At 37.1% G+C, this 25,321-nt stretch overlaps 1 protein-coding gene across 1 annotated transcript in view; it reads left to right on the forward strand.

Annotated features, from left to right (window-relative positions):
• The window catches only part of l(3)76BDm (trafficking protein particle complex subunit 8 homolog l(3)76BDm), a 117,061-nt gene that overhangs the window by 63,329 nt on the left and 28,411 nt on the right, over window positions 1–25,321 (forward strand). Inside the window, exons 12-18 of the mRNA XM_081756935.1 lie at window positions 1,904–2,089; window positions 4,156–4,328; window positions 4,448–4,575; window positions 8,328–8,524; window positions 10,567–10,699; window positions 18,450–18,574; window positions 22,457–22,887. Of these exons, the coding sequence (XP_081613061.1) occupies window positions 1,904–2,089; window positions 4,156–4,328; window positions 4,448–4,575; window positions 8,328–8,524; window positions 10,567–10,699; window positions 18,450–18,574; window positions 22,457–22,887 (1,373 nt within the window). The remainder of the gene's footprint in view (window positions 1–1,903; window positions 2,090–4,155; window positions 4,329–4,447; window positions 4,576–8,327; window positions 8,525–10,566; window positions 10,700–18,449; window positions 18,575–22,456; window positions 22,888–25,321) is intronic.

A 25,321-nucleotide genomic window follows, 5' to 3' on the forward strand; every position in this document is an offset into this window, starting at 1 on the left:
GTAAGTTCTGAAGCAGACAGTGATCACAACAAGCATTTTTTCAAAACGAACACACTATGAATGTCAGATGTGAACAGTCACCTTCGTAACACGTGTTGTTGGCAAGACTGTGTTCGAAGCAGAATTGTACAGGTGTTTCGAATGAGGCAGGTCTGTCTGATAAATACCGGCATTTGAAAAACGGGTATCGAATCATTTTTTTGAACCTTGGGGCCGAAAATTGAAAGTGCACAACGTATTGTAAAAGTAGAAAATAATTCATGATTCCAAAAGTTGATGTCTGAACCATGGAGAAAAATAAACGTTTGCAGGTTGAATAAGATTTTTCCAGAAATTAGCTTCCTACTAGGTTGTGCTCCTTTCGGAACTATCGAATTGAAGTGTTCATCATTCATATTTGGTTTCCGGGACTCCAACAACAGAAGGCACTTGGACAATCTGTTATATTTGGCCACAATACGTGCTTTAGAAACATCTTCAGATTCTCCTTGCACAAATTAGAGACCTTTCTGGCAAATACTTTTAAGTTAGGAAAGTCGGGGTTCTATTGACTGCGGAAACTGATCTGTGGGTTCTGATTCCAAAACATACAGCAATGGAAATAGAGTCTGTCCATCTTTATTAGTGTCACAATCATCTACGAATGAGTAGTTGCTGATAATAAACCCATGGCAACTCCAAAGTCCGACCAGACCTCATTTCTGTTTCGAACCCGGACTGATCTGCATTAGTGACCTCAGCAGGACTCAAATCATGTTCCAGTATTGATTGTTTTACTTCATTCTTAAATACTTGTCGAAATCAATTTCTACTCAGTTACGCTCTCCAATATTTTCTGATTTTACGAAATAGATACACTATTAAAATGACCTTTAAATCCTATACCCATGAACTTGTTGCCTGGAATTTGGTAATGCTGGATGACACGATATTGTTCTTTATAGCAGTTGCCCAGATACGAATCGTAAATTATGAACTATCCCGTGTCTATGTCAATTGTCTTGAAATTGCCACAATATATCATTATTTATGTTTTTGCAGTTCTCTGCACTTTCATAAGTCAACTCTTCAAGCGGCTTATATAAGCTTTTTAATGTACTGAAAGCCTGACTGAAATGGATCTCATAGTAATTGGGAAAAAATACCCTTTGCTGCTTTACTTTTGGACGTGACAGTTTCTATTTAAAGGTAGATGAAAGATTAGAAATAAAAATTTTAACTTGCACGTGAACTGACCGTGGTATACGTCTATCATTTAAAAGTTGCCAGCATTTTCAGTGGGATCTCCCCATCTTTTAGCAGCTTTTTCTACTCAGTTCCCATTGTAAAAGATCGGCAATTATTAGCTCCTGACGTAAGCATACGAGTTAGTTTCACTCCACGTGTATGCGTGTGTGATTGTGGCACTTTATGATTTAGTAACTGCTGCCCGGATCTGAACAAAATTTGATGGGCAAGTAGCCCATTGTCTAAGGAATGAAAATCGCTATATTTGGTGGCCGAGGTTAGTCAGGGACAGGGTCAATTCGGCTTATATGTGGAACTTTATTTCTTGGTAACTACTGGCTGGATGTGAACGAAATTTGGTGGACAAGCAGTCCGTCGGCGCTATATTTGTTTGCCGAGCTGAGTCAGGGACGAAATTTGTAGTCGGAGAGCTTCTGAATTCGATTCACAGTCTGTGTTCCGCTTGTTAAATGAAAGATTTATATTAAGGTTAGTCCAAGTTAATATTTGTAATTATGTATCAGTTTAGTTCTTTAAGTTGTTAAAGGATAAAAATATTAAAACAGTTTTTTTAAGTTCATGTTCATATTTGGTATTACGTGAATAAAACTTACATACCTGTTACATTATTGAATATATGTATTATTTATGTTCCAACTTTGTTTGTTTCCCGCAGATTTATGCAACCAAAACGTGGAATTTTGCAGAAGATCACATACATTTTGCAATTGGGCGACAGGCTTCATGTTTAAAAATGATAGAAGACGCCGCCGAGGCTTTCTCTCGTGTAATGTCACCTGATAGTCGACAGTCTGCGGCCCAACAAGCAGCCTTTTTACGAGAGTTCTTTTATTCACATCAGGTACGTAACATTTCTCTTTGCTTCACTATCATTGTAAGCATTATATACTCGAGGAGTTTGGGCAGCGAAACTTAAAAAGAAAAGGTGCAGTGGTAAATAAAGAAGTGCCTTTCATTATCCTAATGTTTTCAAATTCCTTATGTTTCCTGTAAAAGTTTGGATAGACCTGCAGTTGAAGATTCATTATATTCAACATTTCTTATGTATTCTTTAATTCTAATGAAATGTGGAGAGTTGTACGTGATGTATGTATAAATAAGCCCACCAAATAGAACGGTGACACCATCTTAGCTGGCGTTATAGTGAATTGAACCTCAGTGAAGTGATTGTTACGTTGTTTGTTGCAAGATTATTTTACTTTACGAAATTATATTACATTTTTATCTAGATTTGTTTGGTCAATGTTTTAATGTGGGTTCTTTGATTTTAATGTAAACTCTAAAATATATTTGTTTTTGTTCAAAATTTCAATTTGTGTAAAATTTCAACATGCTCTTTATGTAGAGTTTATTTTGGAATGCCTAGAAAGTCATGAAATAAATGGAGAAGGCTGTGCGAATTATTCATATACCAGGGCAGTTAAAAAAAATTCCGGAAATGTTGTAGTTTTGGCATTTATGATGCAGTCACAATGAATCTTATGCAGTGCAGTCCTTGGGTTGCCTAATTATGAATTTGAGGTGATAACAGGCAGTGTACGAGAAGCGTAGTTGAACAGAGGAGTGTGTGATGGGTGATCAGTTGGCGTAATGTGGCAGTTCAAGCAACGCGCTAACCTAAGTTTATATTGTAAAACTTTGTTCCATATAGGTATAGGTAGAGCGTTAATAAAAAGTGTGCCCCGAATCGAACTCGCACTACCGATTTTATTATAAAATTTCTCTATAAAAGTATTTTCACAAAATACTGTACAAATTAATCTCTCTAGTTATCAAAGGTTAGTTATAGATGGTCTTTGACCGTAAGGTCACAGACAGGATCTCTGCAGAGCCCCGAAGCAAGCAGAGGGAAGGTTAAGTGGCCAACAGAGCCCCGAAGCAGTCTAAGCGGCTGAGGTTAGGATTTCCAGTCAGAGCCCCGAAGTAGACTAGAGGCCAGGGGATAGGTTACTACTAATGTTTCGAAGCAAACAATAGGAGGGACACCAGAAAACTGGTCCCGAATTGCCTTTGTCCATCCGATTTATAGGGTTCCTTGGGTGGCGGTGGCGCTGCTGTTCCGATGTCGTCGTCTGCTCCGTGGGAGGGGCTAGAAGTCATCGTCTGCAAGTGATTGTAGATCCATTTGGTGTGAAATCTTCTTGCCGAACCACATGGTGGTATTTGTAAACACTGACGTGTGGAATTGTTTGTTTACAACATCACATAGGATAGTACAATATGCGAATTGGAAAAATCTGCTTCCTGGGACTCTGATAGCCTTAAAACAGTTTACGGTGATAATGCTTTAAGGACAAAGTAGCCTCAAAGGTACCCATTTCACCACTGTAGATGATGATTAAAACCGACGTGACGGCTGAACTTCGGAAGATACCAAAAGAGGACTTTCGTCTATGTTTCCAGCAATGGCAGGAACAGCGGAGTAAGTGTATGTGTTCCGAAGATGCCTATTTTGAAGTAAATGTGTAGTTATAATGTAGGTATAAAGAGCTGCAACAGAATTCCGGAAACTTTTCGACTGCCCTTGTATATCAAAAATGATTATTTCATACTATTAGCCTTACCTGTGTTGTGTGAGGTCCCTGGTTCGATCCTAGCCCGCACCAAGTAGGCTTATAATGAAAAAGCACCATCCGTGTATAGGGTTTTCTCTAGTTTTCCCACTTCCTTCATTTCACGATTTCTTTCATATTATTGAATTTCGGTTAAGATAACAATTTTTAAAAAGAAGAGAGAGAGAGAGAGATCTACATTTTTGTTGACTGCAGAATATTTTTTAAAGAATCAGTCTCTGTTATTTATCATTATATTTTCCTGACTCGTCAGGCAGATATGAAGACGGTAAATGGCAATATTTCTTTAATAAGAAAGAAGAAATCGTATTATTGTTTTCATTTCTATTTGTAGCAATTACATTCTGCCAAAGAGTCCCAAGTGGGAGAGCTTCCAGTTCTTCCGTTGCCGGTAGTAGATGGAAATCAGATCCAAGTGCTCCTTGGGCTACAGCTTACACCAAAGGAGGAAAATGTTGTTCCTGCATCAGGCGTCAGTTTCATGGATGATCCTGCAGAAAATACAAGGTAGGTTCCATTACAAAACATCCATTTTGTTCATGTAGTAATGTTACATATTTCCCTCGAGTATGAGTTACTATTTAATATACATAACTCATTGAAATATTACTATATTTTATTTGCAGGTGGTTTAAATTAGAAGAGATGCTTCTTTCGGAAGTTCAAGGCTCTATTCCTATTCTATTTAAGCCTTATCTGCAGTTGTATTCAGACAAGACTAATAATTCTTCACGGCCGACCGGTGTGGTTCGTGGTAAGATATTTCTTTTATTAGTATTATTTCTAGTGTATATGTGTTTGAATCATTAGAGTGGAAACATCAATCTACAACTTGCCTTGACTGAATGTTAACAAACTTCCAATTTATCTTCAAATTCCTTTGGAGTTCTGTTACATATAAAGTACTATTTTGAAATGTAATGAAGGATCAAATAAACAATTCTTCTGTGGAGTTCTTCTCAATACATAAGGGATACTGTAAGGCCTCTTTCACACTCATGCCGTGCCGTGAACGGCGCCGCGCCATGTGTACAAAAGTCGTGCCATGAAACTTACGGCTTTTGTGGTGAACATCACGGCAGCTTTTTTGCCGGCCAAACTGACCTGTCGTTTTTACGATAGAGAGAGTATGGATGATCGAGATAGGTTATTATATTTGTACTGGTTCTACTTAAAATCTAAAAGACGAAGGCATAGAGGAAGGAAATGGGTTTATTTCGTGAATATTCAAAGACCTGTAGCTGGTGCATTTGTGCTATTACTTAGTGACTTACGAAGTGATGAAAGAAAGTTTTTGTAATTATTTTCGTATGTCGATAGCAACCTTTGATGAATTGTTAGAGAAAATAAATTGGAATTCAGTCTGTTGCAAACCTCCCTCCAAGTAGCTGATTTTTCGTTCTTGGACTTGTATGACTCGAAAGATTTGTCCCACAGTATTTTCCTTCACCAAACTAAGTAATGTTTCTATATCTTCCATGAAATGAATTTCTTAAGATAGCCAAAAGCAACTCCTTTTATCACCTTTCAATAAACTAACAAACAGAATTTTGTCAGGCGTGCGCCGTCTAGTCTGAAGAGAACCATAAGCGACAATAGTAATCAACATGCCGTGCACGGCGCGGCGTCGCGGCGCGTCTTGAACGGCGCCGTGATGTTTACGGCAGCAGCACGTGGTGAAATGCCATGGCCAAATAATCTGAAAAGCCTCATATATATTAATGGTAATCAAATAGTCACCTCGCCGTGCCAGATGCAGCACGCGGCAAACGCCGAATAGTCTGAATGAGGCGTAAGTCGCAAGTATGTTGTGTTGTCAATTCGTCAACGAAACGACAGCTGCTCAGTAACAAAATGTTAGATTCTAATTTATTATTATGTTAAAACACTACAAAATTGTATAATGCAGTGTTAAATAATGTAATGTTGGAAAGAAAGGTAAAATATTCCTGACAGTACATTTGACTTGTAATGGCGGTTACAGATTAGAAACAAGGAATTGCTTCTCCAACCCTTGTCCTGAAGCATGCTATAGAACATTATTTTGTTGATTTGTTCCAAATTGAAGCTGTTTATGTTCAGCTGCCTTGTACAGTTTCCTTACCTGCATGAGGCAGTACCCATATGAGACAAGAGACATTCAATTCTAAAGTATGTGTTTGTGTATTTTAAAATTATTTTATTTTGCTTAACTAACATCTTTATTTTGAAATATGTTTTATATTAATGAAAGGATGAAACACTTTTTTTTTTTTTTTTTTTTTTTTTTTTTTTTTTTTTTTTTTTTTTTAAACCAGATTCTCTGTAGTGCGAATTCAGTAACGCACAAAGAGTGAAAAAGTGAATGACTGGACCGTGACTTAAACCCGGGAACTTCGGCATACCATGCCGATGCGTTAACAGCCACAGATTCTTTCACTTCTGAAATCGATGCTCCCCACTCAAACCACATCACTTGTACCACAGCCTAACTGCTATGCTTGGACACTCCAGTGTCCATATATTGAGAACACCTTTTGACAGTTGTTATTTCACACACACACATTATATATATATACACTATGTGATCAAAAGTATCCGGACACCTGGCTGAACATGACTTACAAGTTCGTGGTGCCCTCCATCGGTACTGCTGGAATTCAATATGGTGTTGGCCCACCCTTAGCCTTGATGACAGCTTCCACTCTCGCAGGCATACTTTCAGTCAGGTGCTGGAAGGTTTCTTGGAGAATGGCAGCCCATTCTTCACGGAGTGCTGAACTGAGGAGAGGTATTGATGTAGGTCGGTGAGACCTGGCACGAAGTCGGCGTTCCAAAACATCCCAAAGGTGTTCTATAGGATTCAAGTCAGGACTCTGTGCAGGCCAGTTCATTACAGGGATATTATGGTCCTGTAATTACTCCGTCACAGGCCGTGCAGTATGAACAGGTGCTCGAACGTGTTGAAAGATGCAATCGCAATCCTCGAATTGCTCTTCAACAATGGAAAGCAAGAAGGTGCTTAACACATCAATGTAGGCCTGCGCTGTGAGTGCCACGCAAAACAACAAGAAGTGCAAGCCCCCTTCAGGAAAAACACGACCACACCATGACACCACCACCTCCGAATTTTACTGTTGGCACTACACGCTCTGACAGATGACGTTCACCGGGCATTCGCCATACCCACACCCTGCCATCGGATCGCCACATCGTGTACCGTGATTCGTCACTCCACACAACGTTTTTCCACTGTTCAATCGTCCAATGTTTACGCTCCTTACACCAAGCGAGGCGTCAGAAAGATCCAATTTCTACGGTTGGTGCTAGTCTATTATGGAAGAAGGCTTAAAAAAATTAGGTTTGGCATTTACCTGCGTGATGTGTGGCTTATGAGCAGCCGCTCGACCATGAAATCCATATTTTCTCACCTCACGCCTAACTGTCATAGTACGTGGAGTGGATCCTGATGCAGTTTTGAATTCCTTTGTGATGGTCTGGATAGATGTCTGCCTATTACACTTTACGACCCTCTTCAACGGTCGGCGGTCTCTGTCAGTCAACAGACTAGGTCGGTCTGTACACTTTTGTGTTGTACGTGTCCCTTCACGTTTACACTTCACTATGACATCAGACACAGTGGACCTAGGGATGTTTGGGAGTGTGGAAATCTCGCCTACAGACTTCTGACACAAGTTTTACCCAATCACCTGACCACGCTCGAAGTCCGTGAGATCCGCGGAGCGCCCCATTCTGCTTTCTCACGGTGTCTAATGACTACTGAGGTCGCTGATAATGAGTACCTAGCAGTAGGTGGCAGCACAATGCACCTAATATGAAAAGTGTATGTTTTGGAGGTGTCCGGATACTTTTGATCACATAGTCTGTATGTATGTATATATTATTATTATTATTATTATTATTATTATTATTATTATTATTATTATTATTATTATTACAACCGTCAAAAGGCGTTCTCAATATATGGACACTGGATTCTCCAAGCACAACGGCTAGGTTGTAGTACGGGTGAGGGTGGAGAGGTGCAGAGTACCGACTTCAGGAATGAGAGAGTGTGTAGCTGTTCTGGAAAGCGGAATGGGTAGTGTAGTATATAATGCACCGGCACGGTTTGTCGAAGATCTCGGGTTCGAGTTCCGATCCAATCATTCACTTCTTCACTTTTTTGTGTTATGTTTTCCCTTATTCATTATCCAAATGGTTATATTAAAAAAAAAAAAAAAGTTTACAAATGTCCAGTTCGTTTGAAACAAAGCAACATCGTCTAGAGGCTACTACTAATAAATAAATAAATAAAATAAAATAAAATGTAGTTATTACTTCTTCGAAATCTCCAAACTGATGCTCTTTGTTTCCCGCCATGCCAGCAATTAGTTTTTGTAATCTTATAAACTTGTTATTTAATGTTCATGTGTTGTTCATAAGTAAAGCTGAATTTGTTGCTTTCTATGCAGTCATATTTTTTTGTCCTTTTTATGTATTTATCTTTTTTTAATTCATACACAGAGCCCGTAACGCTTCAGGTGGTTCTCTACAATCCTTTTCAAATCGCATTGCCTTTGAAAAATGTGAAGTTGCAATGGACATTCCAGTTCAAAGACTCGAACAAGAAAATAGACAATGAGTCCTACAATGAAAGTGATGATGTGGTACTAAATCAGTGCATAGACTCGCTGACGTTGGAAGGAAATTCTGCTCAATCAGTAAGTATTTAAAATGCAAACTTAGAGACAAATGGTCTAATTAGAGTCTTAAAATGTAATGTGTAGTAATGAGGATTCACTTGTCGGAGGTTTGTAATGGAGAAACACAGAAAAGTTAATATGTAACTTTAAATCATTCTCTATGAAAGCTGAATATATTTTACTGTCCTGTAAACATAAAGTTTAGTAGTGCAGATCTGCTTATAGTTACGTAATTATACTTACCAACCGAAGTTACTGAAGAGTTTTTGATATTGTTAGTGGCTGATGGTCCGAGATATTTGACTAGCGGAATGCGTATATTATTTTTCGGCCTGGCAGCAAGATAAGTAGTGGTCTAGCGAAAATCACAATGCACTTCTTCGCTTAAACGTTATATTGTGTCCATTTGTAACAATAAATAGCTGAACATCTGGAAATTGTTGTTTTCTTCAAAACAATATATATTTTTTAAAAAAAGAATCACAATTCTTTTGAAGTTTTATACCTATTTTTGGGTATCCTTTATGGAGATGCGTTGAAAATATTTGGAAACTAGGCCGAGTCTCAAACAAGAGTGATACAAATGTTTCAAAAATGGCCGCACATCAGTCGATGTTATTAATTTCTGACGACCACGATAAATTTCTCCCATAAGGCAACACAGTGAGTGAAAAGGGAATATTTTGGAAATAAAGCAATATCTTCTTAAAGGTATCGGAAGATAAGAGGTTCGATACTTAAGACGAGCAACGAGTGATACCCTACATGAACTTTCTATAAAGTAACAACTTCTTAACGAAACCCAATGTAACGATGGTTTCACATCCTATTTGCTTGCGTGGTACGGCACTAATTGCCTTCTTTAATTTTCCCTATTGAAAGATGCGTTTTATGATGGCGCTTTGGATTCAAAGATAGTTTCAGATACATCTGGCGAGAAATAGGTAACGTATATTTTTATAACCTATTTTTATATCCTCTATATATACGTTACCTGAATTAGCGTGAACAACCATTTCAAAAATGAGTAATATAGCCTTGGAAAAATTAAATTTAATAGTGTCTAGCTCACCGACGTGGTATTTCGGAAATTGGTTTTCGATCTTCGGTCTAGTTGCGAGTTTTCATTCTGAACATATGGCACTTTGGGCTAACTAATTCCCCTAGATAAAATAAACATATGTAAAGTAAGATAAATGTGACTTGTACTTTTTTTTTTTTTTTTTTTTTTTTTTTTTTTTTTTTTTTTTACAAATAATTATTATCGAATAGGATCAGAAATTTGAATTACCAGTTTCTTCTGGGTATTTTGGCTTTGTGTGTGTGTGTGTGTGTTTGTGTTTGTGTTTGTTTGTTTGTTTTTTCCTTCCTTATATTTTTGTAATCTGCTTATTATATTAGAGTTATGTGATGTTATATTACAGCATTCGTGAATTGTTACTGCCTGTTTAACGAAAAAATAAAATATTTTATTTTTCTTTGATAATTGGGGGTCCAGTAAACTCTCTCTCTCTATTATTATTTTATTATTATTATTATTATTCAAGTTCCAGACTTTTTGCTAAGAATTAGAGGAAAGCTAACAGCATGTGGAGAAATCTATTTAAACAGCAGGCGCAAATAAGTTCTATGAGCGGAAGAACTTCTGCACAGAAATCTAAGGAATTTTTCAGATGTAAACCATTCTTCTTACTTTTTAATGATTGTGTTCATACGAAAGCATCCATTCCTTAACAGACGATAAATGCCGAGGAACAGATGATAATAAAACACATTGTTTCACATGATGTTGAGAGCTAGGAAAGAGAGAATTCCGTGAAATCCATTAGACGAAGTTAAAAATATTGCAACAATTTTGTTGCAGCCTTATTGTTGGGCAATAAACTACATATTCGAGGAAAAGTATAAATTCCAAATGTTCAGTATAAAATAATTGTAATATGTTAGATCAGTTAGTTGGTGTTAAATAAGAATGTCTTGTTGCTATACCATAGCAATATGCAGACAATGTATGTTATACATGGTTAAATTAAAATTGTGCACTTTTTTTTTTTTCCTAGGTGGTGCTCTCATTGACGCCCTTATATGAAGGAGAACTGACGATCTCAGGGATAGCTTATCATCTTACTAACCCAGTGCAACCGACGGAGAATCTCCAAGGACAACCTGTTCCCAATACTCTTAGTATTGTTGGTAAGGACAGCTATCCATTAAAATTATTATGTAAACGCATGAGATGATGATTTAAATTAACAAAAAATTGGTTAGTTACCAATAAATCTTACCTTGGGACACTCTCCACACGTTTCTGAACAACAAGCTAGTTCGTCTTCAGTGGTAAGGTAACAAGGATAAAAGCGGATGAGAGAAAAAAGTGTAGAAAAAGAAATAGAATGAATATAAAATAAGTAAAGGATGCTAAAATACCACGAGCAGAGCACAGTGCGAAAGAATGAGTTGAGTTGAAGGAAGAGCGATGTCTATATTACGTCACTATTGCTACATCCAAAATATACATCAAAGGTAGATAACCAGATTCTGTGAATGTTGCCAAAATCCAGATTTGAAGCCGGTTATTGTTGTTGTTTCGAAACGTGTGGAGGGTGTCTAGTTTCACTATGGCAGGATTTATTGGTAAGTAACCAATTTTTCGTTAACAACTGTCCATTATTTAATTTTGCTTCAGTTGTCTTTCGTTTCATATTCATGATCCGAGAGGTAATAATTGACGAATAACCAGATTCTGATGTACAAGAAGTAGTACGAGAACTTGCTATATGAATTTCTGTGATGAGTTTCAGTCATCTAATAGAGAAGATGGCATAAAAGAGTGTTTGGCGGGTGTGATTTCTGATGGGAGTATGTGTAGTTTATACTGCACGTTTAGGCCTCAGGTCCACATTCCACAGTGCCTCTATGCTGGAAAAAGGATCATTGAACTCATAAGCTCAACTGTATGTTATGGAGTCCAACTGAGATTGAATAAAAGTTGGACATTCTTCATGTAACAAGCAGATTTGGTGTGGATATATACTAAGCTGTAACTCTCTCCATTAAAATTTGCCTCAAAATGCATGTTTTTGTTTCTGGCTACTCCTTATCATATTAAAATAATACACTCCGGTACCCGTGTATGTATATATTTGTAGACTCGAAAAGAAAATATTGATTGGTTGTTTTCGATAAAGGGGCCGTGGTGGTTCAGTGCTAGAGCGTTTACCTCTGGTGAATGGAATTCTTGGTTCGATCCCAGCTCGCGCCAAGTGAGCTTTATAGTGGCCAAATATCGTGTTCGTGGGTTTTGTAGGGATTCTTCCATTTCCTCCCACTTTCTTCATTCCACCATTTCATGTATTTCTTATCATCACCGTCTCCTTTAGCCTAGCCGGCATAACCGTGGGACGTGAAACTTAAAGATTTCATTTCATTTATATTTTGGATAAAAGTTAAAGAATAAAAAGAATGGGTATAGAATCAAAATCTACTCTCCGATTCACTGTGCTGGTGCGCTGCCCAGTCTGCTTTGAGTTTTTGATACCATTAGAATCAGTATAGGATGGCGCATTATCTGGCTAAGTAGTACACCTATATCATGATAAATGGCTGTTATTCTCTCCAAGTAATACCGCGTATGATGAGGCTGAAGCTAGTTTTTAAATATTTTTTTGTCTCTCCTGTAAAATTGGTGAAATATTACTTACGCGGTATTGAATCTCAGACGACGGTATGTCACACATCACATAGGTATCAAAATTATGGAAACACCATAACAAAATATAAATTAGCCGAGTCTGATAATGACTAAAACGCGAGATTAGGTGAAGCGTTTAATTGAAGCGCAAACACCTCGCAAACTATTCGCAAACACCTCCACCAGCGTGAGGAACGATGTAAACCGTAACGATGGAGCTCCACGTGAGTTGGCTGCAGCTCAGAAAGCGAGATGAACAAATGCCTACGTTTTTGTTTCTCATAAGGGAAGGATCTCTTTTTGGTTAAGTGCTGATATGCGATGGAAAGGTTTCCTTTACGATACGTAATCATTGGTTGGCATCACGTGAACCCATTCTCAAACAACCAAAACCGCCACTACATCAGGAGAATTTTATGGTCTGTAGTAGACTGCTCGTAAGATTGTCAGATTTTTTCAGAGAGTAAAAGGGAGGTTTTAAGATTTTTAAGGTGAAGAAAGGAAAATATGTTATATTCAGAATTTAACTGAAACATGTGTTGTTTCACATAGTATCTGTTATTGGAAACTGGGGCAGTTTCGTTAAAAATAATTGCACCACACAAAATACAAATGTGTTTCGGATCCCACGTTAACCCTTTAATTGGCAAGCGTTGATAGCATTACCATTAAAATATTTAGTTTGTTTTTGTGGTTGAACCATGTCTTTCTGGTGATAATTTCGTAATTTTTAAAGTATTTTTGTATTTTGGTTACAAAATACAGGATGTTTATTTCAAAGCAAAATTGCCTAAAATATGTCTTACGTGTTGATACTGAGCAGCATTGCCCTATTATGATCAAATGTCCTAAGAATATTTTCAGTAACTAGCCAGTTTCGTTGAAATATCTTCCTACAGTCCAAGAAATTACAAATAAAAAAATAATTTAAAAAAAGAACTTTCGCAGAACGTAGGAGATAAAGCTTCTACAATACTAAATTTGACTGTCCCTTGTTAACAAAGATCAGAAATATCTAAGCAAGCGACCCGCAAATCATGTATATGAATATTGTATGAAAGCAGTAATGTCAATTAAATGATCACTGAAGTTATAATTCGTGCGGATAACGCAATACAATGCGATGTTGCTTGTAAGCAACAGTGCCGAATAAAGGGTTAAGCTGTAGGTCGTGTAATACAGCCTCTGTACTGAAAGGGACACTAAACTCAAATCCAACCAGCTAAATTTATCACACAAATTTTTCTTGCCTTTTTAATTGTATTTTAATGAAAACTTTGCATCTCTTTAACGTCTTATATTATTTTTTATAGTTCAAAAAAATACTTGCGAGACATATAGAAATTCGTAACTACTTAGAGTTCTACTTTTGTTTGCTCATAATAGCTTCTGTACTTGATATTAGTATATCACGATCGGTCAAGACTGCGAGATATAATGGAAACGATGCTGACATATAAGGCGTAGATGTTAAAAGCAGATTATTCGTAAACACAAGGTTGGTTCATTGTGTAAGAAATCACTTCCTCTAATTGATATACACTATATACACAGTGGGATATAGATAACTTGAAGCTGAATAGACAAAAATTCGAGTTCCCGGGTAATCAGGGTGCCACAACAAATATTCAAGGTACCGAGACTCCGCGTTCCTGATTAGAAGTGGCCCTATAACTCGAAGTTTTATTCGTGCAGCCTCAGTAACTCGAAGTTGACAAAGTTCCTTAAATTAAATAAGATAACTAGTAAAAATAAAACGTACATATATTGTTTTGATTTTCATGTCTAGACATGATTAAAACACAGTTACAATACACATTAGCAACAATGACAATTACGCAAAAGCACAGAACTATAGCATAGAGCTATCGATATCACATCAAGTGAAATTCGAACTATAGATGTAAACTTCGACGTGGAGAGGTTTGCAGATACCAAAGTTCGAGTTAACGAGGCTTTTAAATATGATTATGAAATCCTTAAAATTTCATTTATCGAGGTTGTAATTTTTAAACAGTCGACTTATGGAGGTTATTTTAATATTGATTGTTATGGAGAATTCAAGGGAATGTGAAAAAAAAATCGAGTTATGGATGTTTAACTGGACATATATATATATAGGGTCATCGAAAAAGAATGCCGGGATTTTGATTAGTTACTATAAAAAAATCGTTAAAGGTACTTCAATGGTTTTAGCCTTAAAATGTGTAGAAAATATCAAGTTTTTATACATACCTTAGTAAATTTCAGTGTGTGTTTCGTTTGTTGCCCTGCATACGTCCAATCTGTGGTCAACTTCACTCCACGTGCGTTGAACCATATCAGGAGTATCAGTCAAGATGGCGGCAAAAATGCGTTGCTGAAGATGTACCAAGTCGCGAATTTTTTCTGTGTACACAATGTTTTCGATATACCCCCAGAAAAAGAAATTCAAATGGATAAGGTCTGGACTGCTGGGAGGCCATGTAGTGGAGGCTTCTCTGTCAATCCAACAGTTTGGAAAGCGAGCATTCAGTGCATTGCGTACATCACAGTGCTGGTGGGGCGGGGCCCCATCTTGCATAAAACTGAGACGCTTGCCAGTCTGTTGTTCGATTTCGTCAATTTAAGGAACACAAACAGTTCAAGCATGTCCAGGTAAATGCTGCCTGTAATAGTTCTTTCAACAAAAAATAAAGGTCCAATAATTCTGTCATGAAGTAACCCGCAGCACACATTGTGTTTTGGAGTATCACGAACATACTCGTGGATTTCATTAGGCTTTTCGATTCCCAAATGCGACAGTTAAAGGGCCCATACACTATAAGTTTCAACTGATCAGTCCAGCTGAGCTAGAAACTGACCTAACCGATCGTATGATGAACTGAACTGATAGTGTGTGGAATACCATCAGTTAATAGAGTTCAGTCCTTCAGTTCCTTCAGTTTCATTAGATGATGTGTGGAGTGTACTTGTAAGTTCCTTGAAATACCAAAGCTTTGAAACGTACACTTCTTCACCTCCAGTCACCGATTTTTTGGATTCTTTCACTTTCTGCAGTTCCTTCCTAAATCGTAGGTTGTTTATTTTTTTTAATAGCAGTATTGTGTGTTGCCTGAGGTTCCAACTCTTTTAGTGTTGTATGTAACACATCATACGCCTACCTTCTTTTATACCTATTCGCATAATGCACATGTTGTATGTCCCAAAGTTTGAGATGAGCACGGTAGGCTTCAATAAAAGCCAACAATGCCTCACTTTTACTAGCTGCCATGATGGCAGGACCTGAACTGAGAGATCTGAACTAAGACAAGTGTGCGTTTCCTTCAGTTAATAGTACAGTTATTGTAGCAAAAGACGGTCCGTTTGTTCAGTCCAAAATAACCGTTCTTCAGTCCAGATAACCACATGAAGAACTGACTGAACTGAACGAATTCCTTCAGTTAAACTGATAGTGTATTTGCCTTATTACACCGATTCACACAACTATTAATGTGAGACGTTGCTTCATCAGTAAACAACACTTTCGTCAGAAAATTGGCGAATGGCATCAATTTCCTGCAGCATAAAAGTAGCAAAAGTAGTACGCTTAGGGCGATCAGTAGATTTTATTTCATGTCTTAACTGAATTTTATAGGCATGAAGGCGTAGCCGTTTGTACAGTACATTTTGAATTGTTGTTTTTGGAATCCGTTCTTCGAGCGATTGATTTCTTTGGGCTCCTAACACAAGACTGGCGGATACGTTCCACATTTTTTTTTTTCTGATGTCCTTGGCCGGCCTGTCGAATGTTGTTTCTCCACGCTCCATGTGTCTCTAAACTGATTAAACCGTCGTCGAATAGTTTTGTCATCAGGTGCGGTTTGTCGTGGTTAAGTTCTCCGAGAGAGCCGTTGTACACTGATAATCGACTTTGACTCCGTGAACCAAAGAATGCACTGGGCTTTCTGGTGCATAGTCAGCATCGTACTGGATAGTGGGAGATGGCTGTTACACCGCGTGGCCTTGGGAGCGCAGCTAGTCTGCGCATACACAGGTCACGCTTACGCATTGTGGCGGGTATCAAACGAAATTTACGCTGACCAGTTACCATACAGTGAATGAATCAGTCAGGTAGCATAAAAGGTTTGAATGTATTATTTTTATTTTTCAATATATATATATATATATATTGAAAAATAAAAATAATATATATACCCTGTTTCAAAAAGAATATACATATTACGAAAAATTATTTTGTCCAAACTATCGATCGCTGCGGCTCGGCTATTGGAGAAACAAATACATAGTCTAGTTTATATTAATAGCCGCTGGATGTCAGTTGTCTTCTGTTTTGCTTGGTAACCGTCATATGTTTAAAATGGCTACCCCGCAGCAGAGATCATTTTGTGTTCTAGAGTTTGCGAGGTGCAATTTCGTGATTACAGTGCAAAGACGTTTCAGGTTGAGGTACCAAATTAATCCTCCGAATGGGTGGAACATTCGCAGATGGTATCGACAGTTTGTAGATACAGGATGTGTATGTAAAGGAAAGAGTCCTGGCCGCCCTCATGTTCCTGAAGGAAATGTTGCACGAATTCAAACTGCTTTCCAACGTAGTCCTTCAAAATCAACTCATCGTGCCAATCGTGAGGGTGCACGAAGACAACTTCATTTTTCAACAAGACGGGGCACCCCCTCACTGGAGTCGTCAAATGCGTGAATATCTGAATGAAACTCTACCGTACCGTTGGATTGGTCGTCAAAGAGCTGGCGACGTAGCATGTCTCAGCTGGCCTCCACGGTCATCGGATTTGACACCCTGTGACTTCTTCCTCTGGGGTTTCGTTAAAGACAACGTTTATGTACCACCACTCCCACAGAACCTGGAAGAGTTGAAGAACCAGATCCGTACTGCCATAACATCAGTGATGCAGAACATGCTTGCCCAAGTATGGGAGGAATTTGAGTATCGATGTGATATTGTTCGTGTCGCTGATGGAGGACATTGAACATCTGTAATTTAAACTTTGAACTGTAATTTGAACTTGTAAGGTTCGTAAATATGTGTGTAAAATTTCATATTCGTATGTCTTAAAGTTTAATAAATATATGCATTCGAAATACATATATTCTTTTTGAAAAAGAGTATATATATATATATATATATATATATCGCATTAACTCATAAAAACATTTTAGAAGTTTCAATGACTATCACTTATTTATTTAAAAAATACTGAAGAAAATGTTTTACTGTGAGAAACACTTACAAGAGAAACGTAAGAAATGGCAACTCAACTGCTCGGGATATCGCGAACTATTGGCACCTTGTCACATGATGAATGCAACTGTGTACTCTCTACAGTTGGAACTTGTGCTCGAAAAATAGAAAACCATAGAATCAATGGTTATTCTGCTAAACGAATGACAACAGAAAGCCATGTGTTGTGACCCCATTAGCCAACTTGATTTGGTAAACTCCAATGCAACCCCCCCCCCTTCTACTCCCCCTGACGCTGCACTATTAGGTTGCCATGCGTTTCATTTATTAACCAACCGTCTGCGGGAACGAAGGCTCTGAATTTCTAAGAGGTGTCCTTTGCACTGAGTTCTTCTTCGATTGAAGTTCCGCTAGTCCTACCATCGTGGAATACATAGCAGACAGTTAACTGCTACTGTCGGGAGTGACTTCTGATTTTACTAGTAAGGCTTACTTCGTGTTATTTCGTTTCTTTTTCTAGAGTCAGGATCTAGCAGATCTGATAATAAGTAAGACTGTGTATCTCAAACTGTGGTTCGAGGGATAAGTGGTCCTCAGGACTCGCAGTTGAGACACACTAGTCCAGAAAGATAGAAAAAGTCAAATGTAAATGAATTTCGTATTACACACTGTAGAAGGTTTGGAGATTGTATAAGTAAGCGTGTTTTACGTTCTCTCCCAGGACTAACATTTTATAAAGATTACTATCCTATCTACTCAGTGGAAAGTCCTTGATAGCATTAATTATTAAAAGAAACTAATGTGTATATGTACTCTTCTACTAATATCAAAATAAAATAAAGGGAATTTCAATTTACACTACTTTTAAAAAATATACTAGTATTATGATGTGCTCAAAAGATAAAAAGAAATAGTAAATTTGTTTTCCAAGGTAACAAAAGTATAGTAGTCCATAGAACATTCTGACTAATAAAAGTGGTCCTTACTTGAAAAAAAGTTTGAGAAACGTTCAGCTAAGGGACTGTATTTTATTAGTTAAGTGGTTGCTCTAATTGTTTGTTGTTTTGCAGGTAAAAAGCTTTTCTGTATCAAGGGACCCAGACTGAACAACACAAAAGATGAGAAGTGCCAAGCGATCTATGGAAAAGACAGAAGACTGGAAATAAATGTGGTTGCCTCAATGCCGTGCCTTGAGGTACGTATCGTTCTGTTTGCATATGTTCCTATAAAAGACTCGAATGCAAAGTACTAGTAAATATGAAGGGGTGATATTTTTCTATTTCCTCTCGAGAGTTTTTGTTTTTGTTTCTTCTACTGTGAGATCAACATTGAAATTTGGTTCTGCGATTAATTCCAGCTGAGTCAGTCTCCATTATAAATTTTCTTATACTAAAATCATTTTTGTGGCAGCTGTCGGTTTCACTGAAAGTTGCTTACTTAAAGACAAGTAGCCAACATATATGAAAATAAGGAAATATAAAAAAAAAATACATAGAATAAGAATATTGTGAAATAAAAATGAATATTTAATGGTAATGTTTGTAGCGACTGTATTGAATAACTTACACAAATTTAAAAGTACCAAAATAATAAAAATGAAGTTCCGAATTGAATATCCAGAAACCACTAAATTTATTTTATCTTTCCACCATCAGACCATCTGATAGATTTTTGCAAGTGGAAATTATCATGCGTTAGTAATCCATTACAAGTGTCCCGCGGAGATAGTATGTGCCATAAGTCACGTAAAAAGAGGAGAAGGTTCCAAAGTTAGGTAAATTCTTATGACCGTCCAGGCTCAATTTTGGTAATGTGATTCTTGTGAATTGCAAAGAATTAGTAGAAACATCACTCAGCACAGAGGCCAATATACGAGAGTAGTTCGGCATGCTCTGTTTCTGACATCTCCAGAGGAAAATCAAATAAGTTTTACTTTTTGATATGGTCCGCTGCAACATTAACACACTTTTCGAATTAGCCTTTGAGTACTTCAGTCCCAGCAGAAAATAATTCTTTCGGTTGGTTCTGCAGTCAAGCATCCACAATGTCCATAACCTCAAAACCATTGCGAAAATATTGCCACGAAGAGCCGGCTTCAGATAAGGATTCATGTGCAGATATAGTACGAGGGATATCCAGAAAGTCACTCTCATTTCAGCAAAATGCCGCTGTGGGGGGGCAGTGCCGCCATTTTCTGTAAGGACTTCTTCATTCACCTAAGGACGTGTAAAAAATCCCTTCAGTTGTGAGGCCATACGACTTTTGTTGACGAGAAACTACACCGATTGACATTTATCCACAGCTGTGTGAAGTTTACGATAAAGATGTGATGAGTGAACGGTGGTGCCTCATGTTTAAAGATGATCTCACAAACGTTCACGATGAAGATTGAAGTGAGCGACCGAGCATTGTGACAGATGAATTGGTCGCAGACATCAATGACAAGATTGCATCTAACATATAATTTAAACGTAACTTGACAACTATAATACTAAGTACAAGTATTTACAAATGCATTTTAGTTTTACGGCATTAAAAAAAAAAAAAAGAAAAAGAAAAAATCAAAATTTTAAATAGTGTTTCAGATGACGTTAAACAAGTTTGTAATACATTATTTTTGCTTTCTTATTAGTCCACTGCATAAGCTGTGTAACACTTACACATAAGCATGAATTACTCTAGCTGTGACTTTTCTTGGAGAATGTTGTAACTCTACTGGTGTTAACAGATGGCGTTAGTATCAACGTTTACCAGACTAATTGAAAATTGTCCGAGTAATGACAACCCATTCTCCAATCGAGAACAGAATAGCTAATGAAGAACACTGAATCAGACGATTAACCAATCAACGTGTTCAAAATAATCCCAAATAACCTCAATTTGTAACGACTAACTTACCATTCTTAATTTTATACGCTACATTAACCCACAGTTCGAGTAATTTTAAGATATGTCACCATGTTCAATTACACTTGTTTAATACGTAAATTCTCAACAATTTTTGATTACATAACGTTAAATCAGACACGTCACTTTACATTATTATTACCTTTCATTATTTTTCAAATCTCCATTTTTATTATATTAGATTATATTTTCAGTTATTCAGTTGTCATGGCAATTATAAATAAACAAATATCCTGTGTTACGGTAACTATGATTACAGATTATCCATATAAAATTAACATATATTCTCATCTACTAAGATTAAACATTATTATTTTACACCCTCCATTCCAAAAGAAACCGAACGTTTTAAAAAAACGAAAAAGCAATGTACATTTTGGAACAAATCATTTTTATTAATCAATGTATTCCCCTTCTGCATCGATACACATATTTGCACGCTCCAACAAGTTGTCAAACTACTTCTCCATGTCCTTTATTGGAATGGTCTTTAGGACGGCGATCTTCGCCTTCTCAATGGCATCAATCGATGCGTGCCACTTTCCTTTCATCGCCAAATGCAGTTTCGGGAACAGATAGAAATCGCACGGAGCGAGATCTGGTGAATAGGGCGGATGATGCAACCGAATAATGTGATTTTTGACCAAAAATTCAGTTACAAGTCGCGAACGATGTGATGGTGCATTATCGTCCAAAAGAGTCCAACTGCCGATTTCGCGATATTCGGGCCGAATACGACGAATTCTTGCCAGCAAACGCTTCATGACGCCCAAGTAAAACTCTCCAGTGACTGTCTGGCCGGGCTGAACAAATTCTTTGTGGATAATTCCTTTTGAATCGTAAAAACAAATCAGCATCATCTTAACTTTTGACTTCACCAAGCGACTTTTTTTGGGTGTTCCTTCATCCGGCGCTCTCCATTCAGCACTTTGCCGCTTTGTTTCGGGCTCATATTCAAAACACCACGTCTCGTCACCAGTTACAATCGATTTCAAGAAGTTTCGATCCTGCCGAGCACTTTTAACGATGCCTTTGTAATGCGCAATTCGATCAACTTTTTGGTCTTCGGTGAGTTTGTGTGGTACAAACCGCGAATTAACCTTCTTAAGGCCCAAAACTTCGGTCAAAATGCGGTATGCGGTTGTTTGAGGAATGCCTAATTCCATTTCAATAACTTTCACCGACGATTTTGTGTTATGTTTGATGAATTCACGCACTTTTTCGATGTTTTCTTCCGATAATCCGGTTCTGGGACGGCCTGATCTTTCGTCATCATCCAGCGTCTCTCTACCCGCTTTGAATCGCCTGAACCACTCGTAAACTTGCGTACGGGATAGACACTCATCACCATATGCATTTTGTAGCATTTGGTGTGTTTCACTAAAAGTTTTACCCAGTTTAACACAAAACTCAATTGCAGCTCGTTGTTTGAAACTCATTTTCCGACCGATGTACACAACACACTGACAGTTGAAACGCAATAACTTTGTTGCCGTGCATCCAAATGTCATGACATTTATACCAGTTGTCAATGAGAGACTACGCTATCTACCGGTAAAATATTACAACAGATGGCACTAGTGGTACTATTTGTTTTCAAAAGTTCGGTCTTTTGGAATGGAGGGTGTATATATTTAAAATTAACAACATCTATCTACTTTTCTTTTTCTTCCTCCTCACTACAGATTGTGTACTTTTAAGCACCGTTGCCCAAAATCAAGATACAAAAAAAATTTTAAAAAATTAAAAAAAGAAAAGAAAAATGGAAGATTTACAAAACAGATATATTATATCGTTGTAAATTCACTTATGTAATTACATATAATTTCCATTTTCTATTTGTCTACCGGCTATAATAGCCATCTGGCGACAATCGATGTAACTACTTGATGGATTCTTAAAACAGTTCTAATGTTTCAAAGTTAATCAACTACGTTGCCACATAATGAAATTTTCGTTTCTCCGTCGCTCTATTTTGACTTGTAGAATATTGATCTGTGGTTCGTAGGCGTTATTTTTAGAGCACCCAATATATATTGTATTCTTAAGAATGTTAAGCACGTACGCCATCTTTATTTTATTTATTATTTTTATTGCATGTGATGTAATTGTGAAATACGAAGCTTGCATTTTTATTTATTGCTAATATATATTATTATTGTTATTATAGGTATATTTTCACAATCTATCAAGCCAAATACTATGTGGAGAGATTCATCAGATTACAATAGAATTTCGAAATTGTGGTAATTGCGGACTGAAGAACTTGTACATCGCAACACCGACTCCTCATCTCTTCTCCTTCGGGACGATTGCAGATGCTAGTGAACAGTGTTTTCAAGATACAGGACAGAAGCCTCGAACAGGGCAAGGTGGCGGTGGCACAAATTCGAACTTAGTGTCAAAGTGGTGGAAGAGTAGTGAGGAGGCTAATATAAGACATGTGTTCCGTGTGCCAATTCCTAAACATTTCGGGGACTGTCTATTGCCTGGACAGAGTTTTAGTGTGCCAATGTGGTTGAGAGGACCAGACTTAAAGGGGCCTACAAAATTAGAAATCCTTTTTTATTACGAAAATGTAAATAATAATAGTGTGCCTAGGTAAGTAGCTTCATACTATTTTAGTATCTTAATTAATGTATCTACTGTACAATCTCAATAATTCGAGTCGCATTACTCCGATGTTGTGTGTCATGTAACAAACTAAGAGACAAAATGGAGCAACAAACATTAATTCGTTCCTGGCACGCCTTCAAAGTCAGTTACTACTCGACCATTGAACGTGTACCGGTGGCTGGTTACTAAAACTAAAATGTAAACAGCAGTACTGTGGTGTTACTAACCGGTTAATTTATAATTAGTCTATCAGTTCTTATTTTCCTGTTCGTTATAAACTACCTTACATATAAATTCAAGTTAAGACAAATAGGTAGGTCGATCAATATATGTTTCCCTAAGCTGTTAAAATAATAAATACAAATAATAATAATAATAATACTTCTAATTCTTCTTCATCTTCTTCGTATTATTATTATTTGTACTAATAATAATTACGGAATGGCGAGATATGAAACGTATCGACAATGTATCATTATTATGGTACTAGTATTTTATTGTACAGCGTGTTTATAAATGAATAGTGCAGTTTTAAAAATTAATAATAAGTTTATTTATTACCTTATAGGGGTAAATCTCACACCATAAGTAGTGACAACTGCCCAACTTTCTCATGCTCTACCTGATGTTTGCTTTTTATGCTTACTGCGGGGCCACAGCGTCAGTTTCCGAGATGGCGTCGCAACAGGAAAATGCAGGAAGATGGTTTTGTAGAAAGACTCATCTTCTGCGATGGAGCTGCTTTCCATGTAAGTGGCAAGATGAAACAGCACAATGTCCGTGTCTGGGGAAGCGAAAAACCACATATACAGATACAGCATCAACGTGACTTTCCAAAAGTGAACATTTTTTGTGTGGTGTCCCACGAGAAAGTGCACGGCCCATATTTCTTCAAACAAGAAACTGTGACTCGTTTGTAGACATGTTGGGAAAAACACGTGATTGTTACCTCGCCTAAACACCAATTATGATGATTACATTTTGCAACTGGACGGTGCTCCGTCCCATTTTCACAGAAATGTACGAGAGCTTTTAAAACCGCACCATGCATTTATAAACACGCTGTATTCCAAATACAGGAAGTTTGTTTCATAATGAGTATTCGGAAAAGAAGGCATGATTGTACTGTATTTAAAAAATAAAATTGAGAGCGTTGGACGGCTATAAGAATAGTGGAGGTCGATTAAAAATTGATTTTATTTTTTCTAAACCTAGTCGTAAATGAGTGTTCGTGATGTCGCGGATCAGGAAAAATTTAGGTACTCAGTCATGGAAATTCAGATTTATCAGAAAGAGAGTAGTAGGAAGAAAAGAAGGATAACTGAAATAACTTTAAGGAACTGTGAAGCGTCCAGGAGGGCGTCGACATTTGAAAATGCAAGTTGGAACTTAATCAAAAAACGATCGGTTAACAAAAGCTATCCTTGACTGAATACCAAGAGAGAAGCAACTTAGAGAATGTCCACACTATATCCAATATTAGCCGTCCACTGCTGGATGAAGTATTTCCGATCTATTTGGCAATTCCTTTATACGTTACTCCATAGTAGCTCTTGGTATCCAGTCAAAGGTTACTTTTCCCTATTGACCATCATTTCTTCTCGCAACATGCCTAACTTCAATGCCTTTATTTTCACAATAGTGTCTATTACATCTGTCATATTTCTGATACACGTAATTGTTTTCCTATCTTTGCGGCAAATTAGCAGCATCATTTCTTCATTCTTCGTAATTGTGTGTAGTGACCAGATAGTGAATGTCTCTAATTTTAGTAGTGTCCATATTTCTAATTATTATGTCAAAACAGGAAGGATTCATTAATTGAAAATTCTTACGTTTCAGACAACTTGACATTTTATTTTGTAATAAAAACGTTTCAACTATTTAACCTAAAGTCGTTATTTTTTGTAGTAATTAGCAACATTTTGGCTACAGAAATTCAAAAACTGAAGTATAAATATTGGAATATTTGTCAGTTCTTTTCATGGTTTTTATTACACAATTTACCGCATTGACCTGAATATAGTAGTAATGTAATACGACTCTAGTTCTGAAATCATTTTAATGGAAAATTAAAAATACCCAGCCCAAAATATTGCTCTCACTTTGGAAAAATATACAGTTCAACCTTTCTTAACGGGCATCTCTATAATAGATAAACTTTTTTGTCCGGGCGAAAAATGTACGTGTAATTTATTATAGAGAATCCTGCCTTTTGCAAACACTTTCAGGTACAGACACGGTTGTCATTTTTAACTCCCAACGATTTATTGACCTCTTCAGAACAGACAGGAATTATTCTCAGCTCATACGTATTTAGCACAGAAAATACTTTCTGCAGTTTGAAAAAAGATCTTCAGTTAATCCTTTTAAGTGATCCACTAGTTACAAGCAAATTTCGATTCAGAAACTTGTGTCT

Source organism: Thermobia domestica, chromosome 1 (assembly GCF_964235325.1).
Source record: "Thermobia domestica chromosome 1, izTheDome1.hap1.1, whole genome shotgun sequence".
Taxonomy (NCBI): domain Eukaryota; kingdom Metazoa; phylum Arthropoda; class Insecta; order Zygentoma; family Lepismatidae; genus Thermobia; species Thermobia domestica.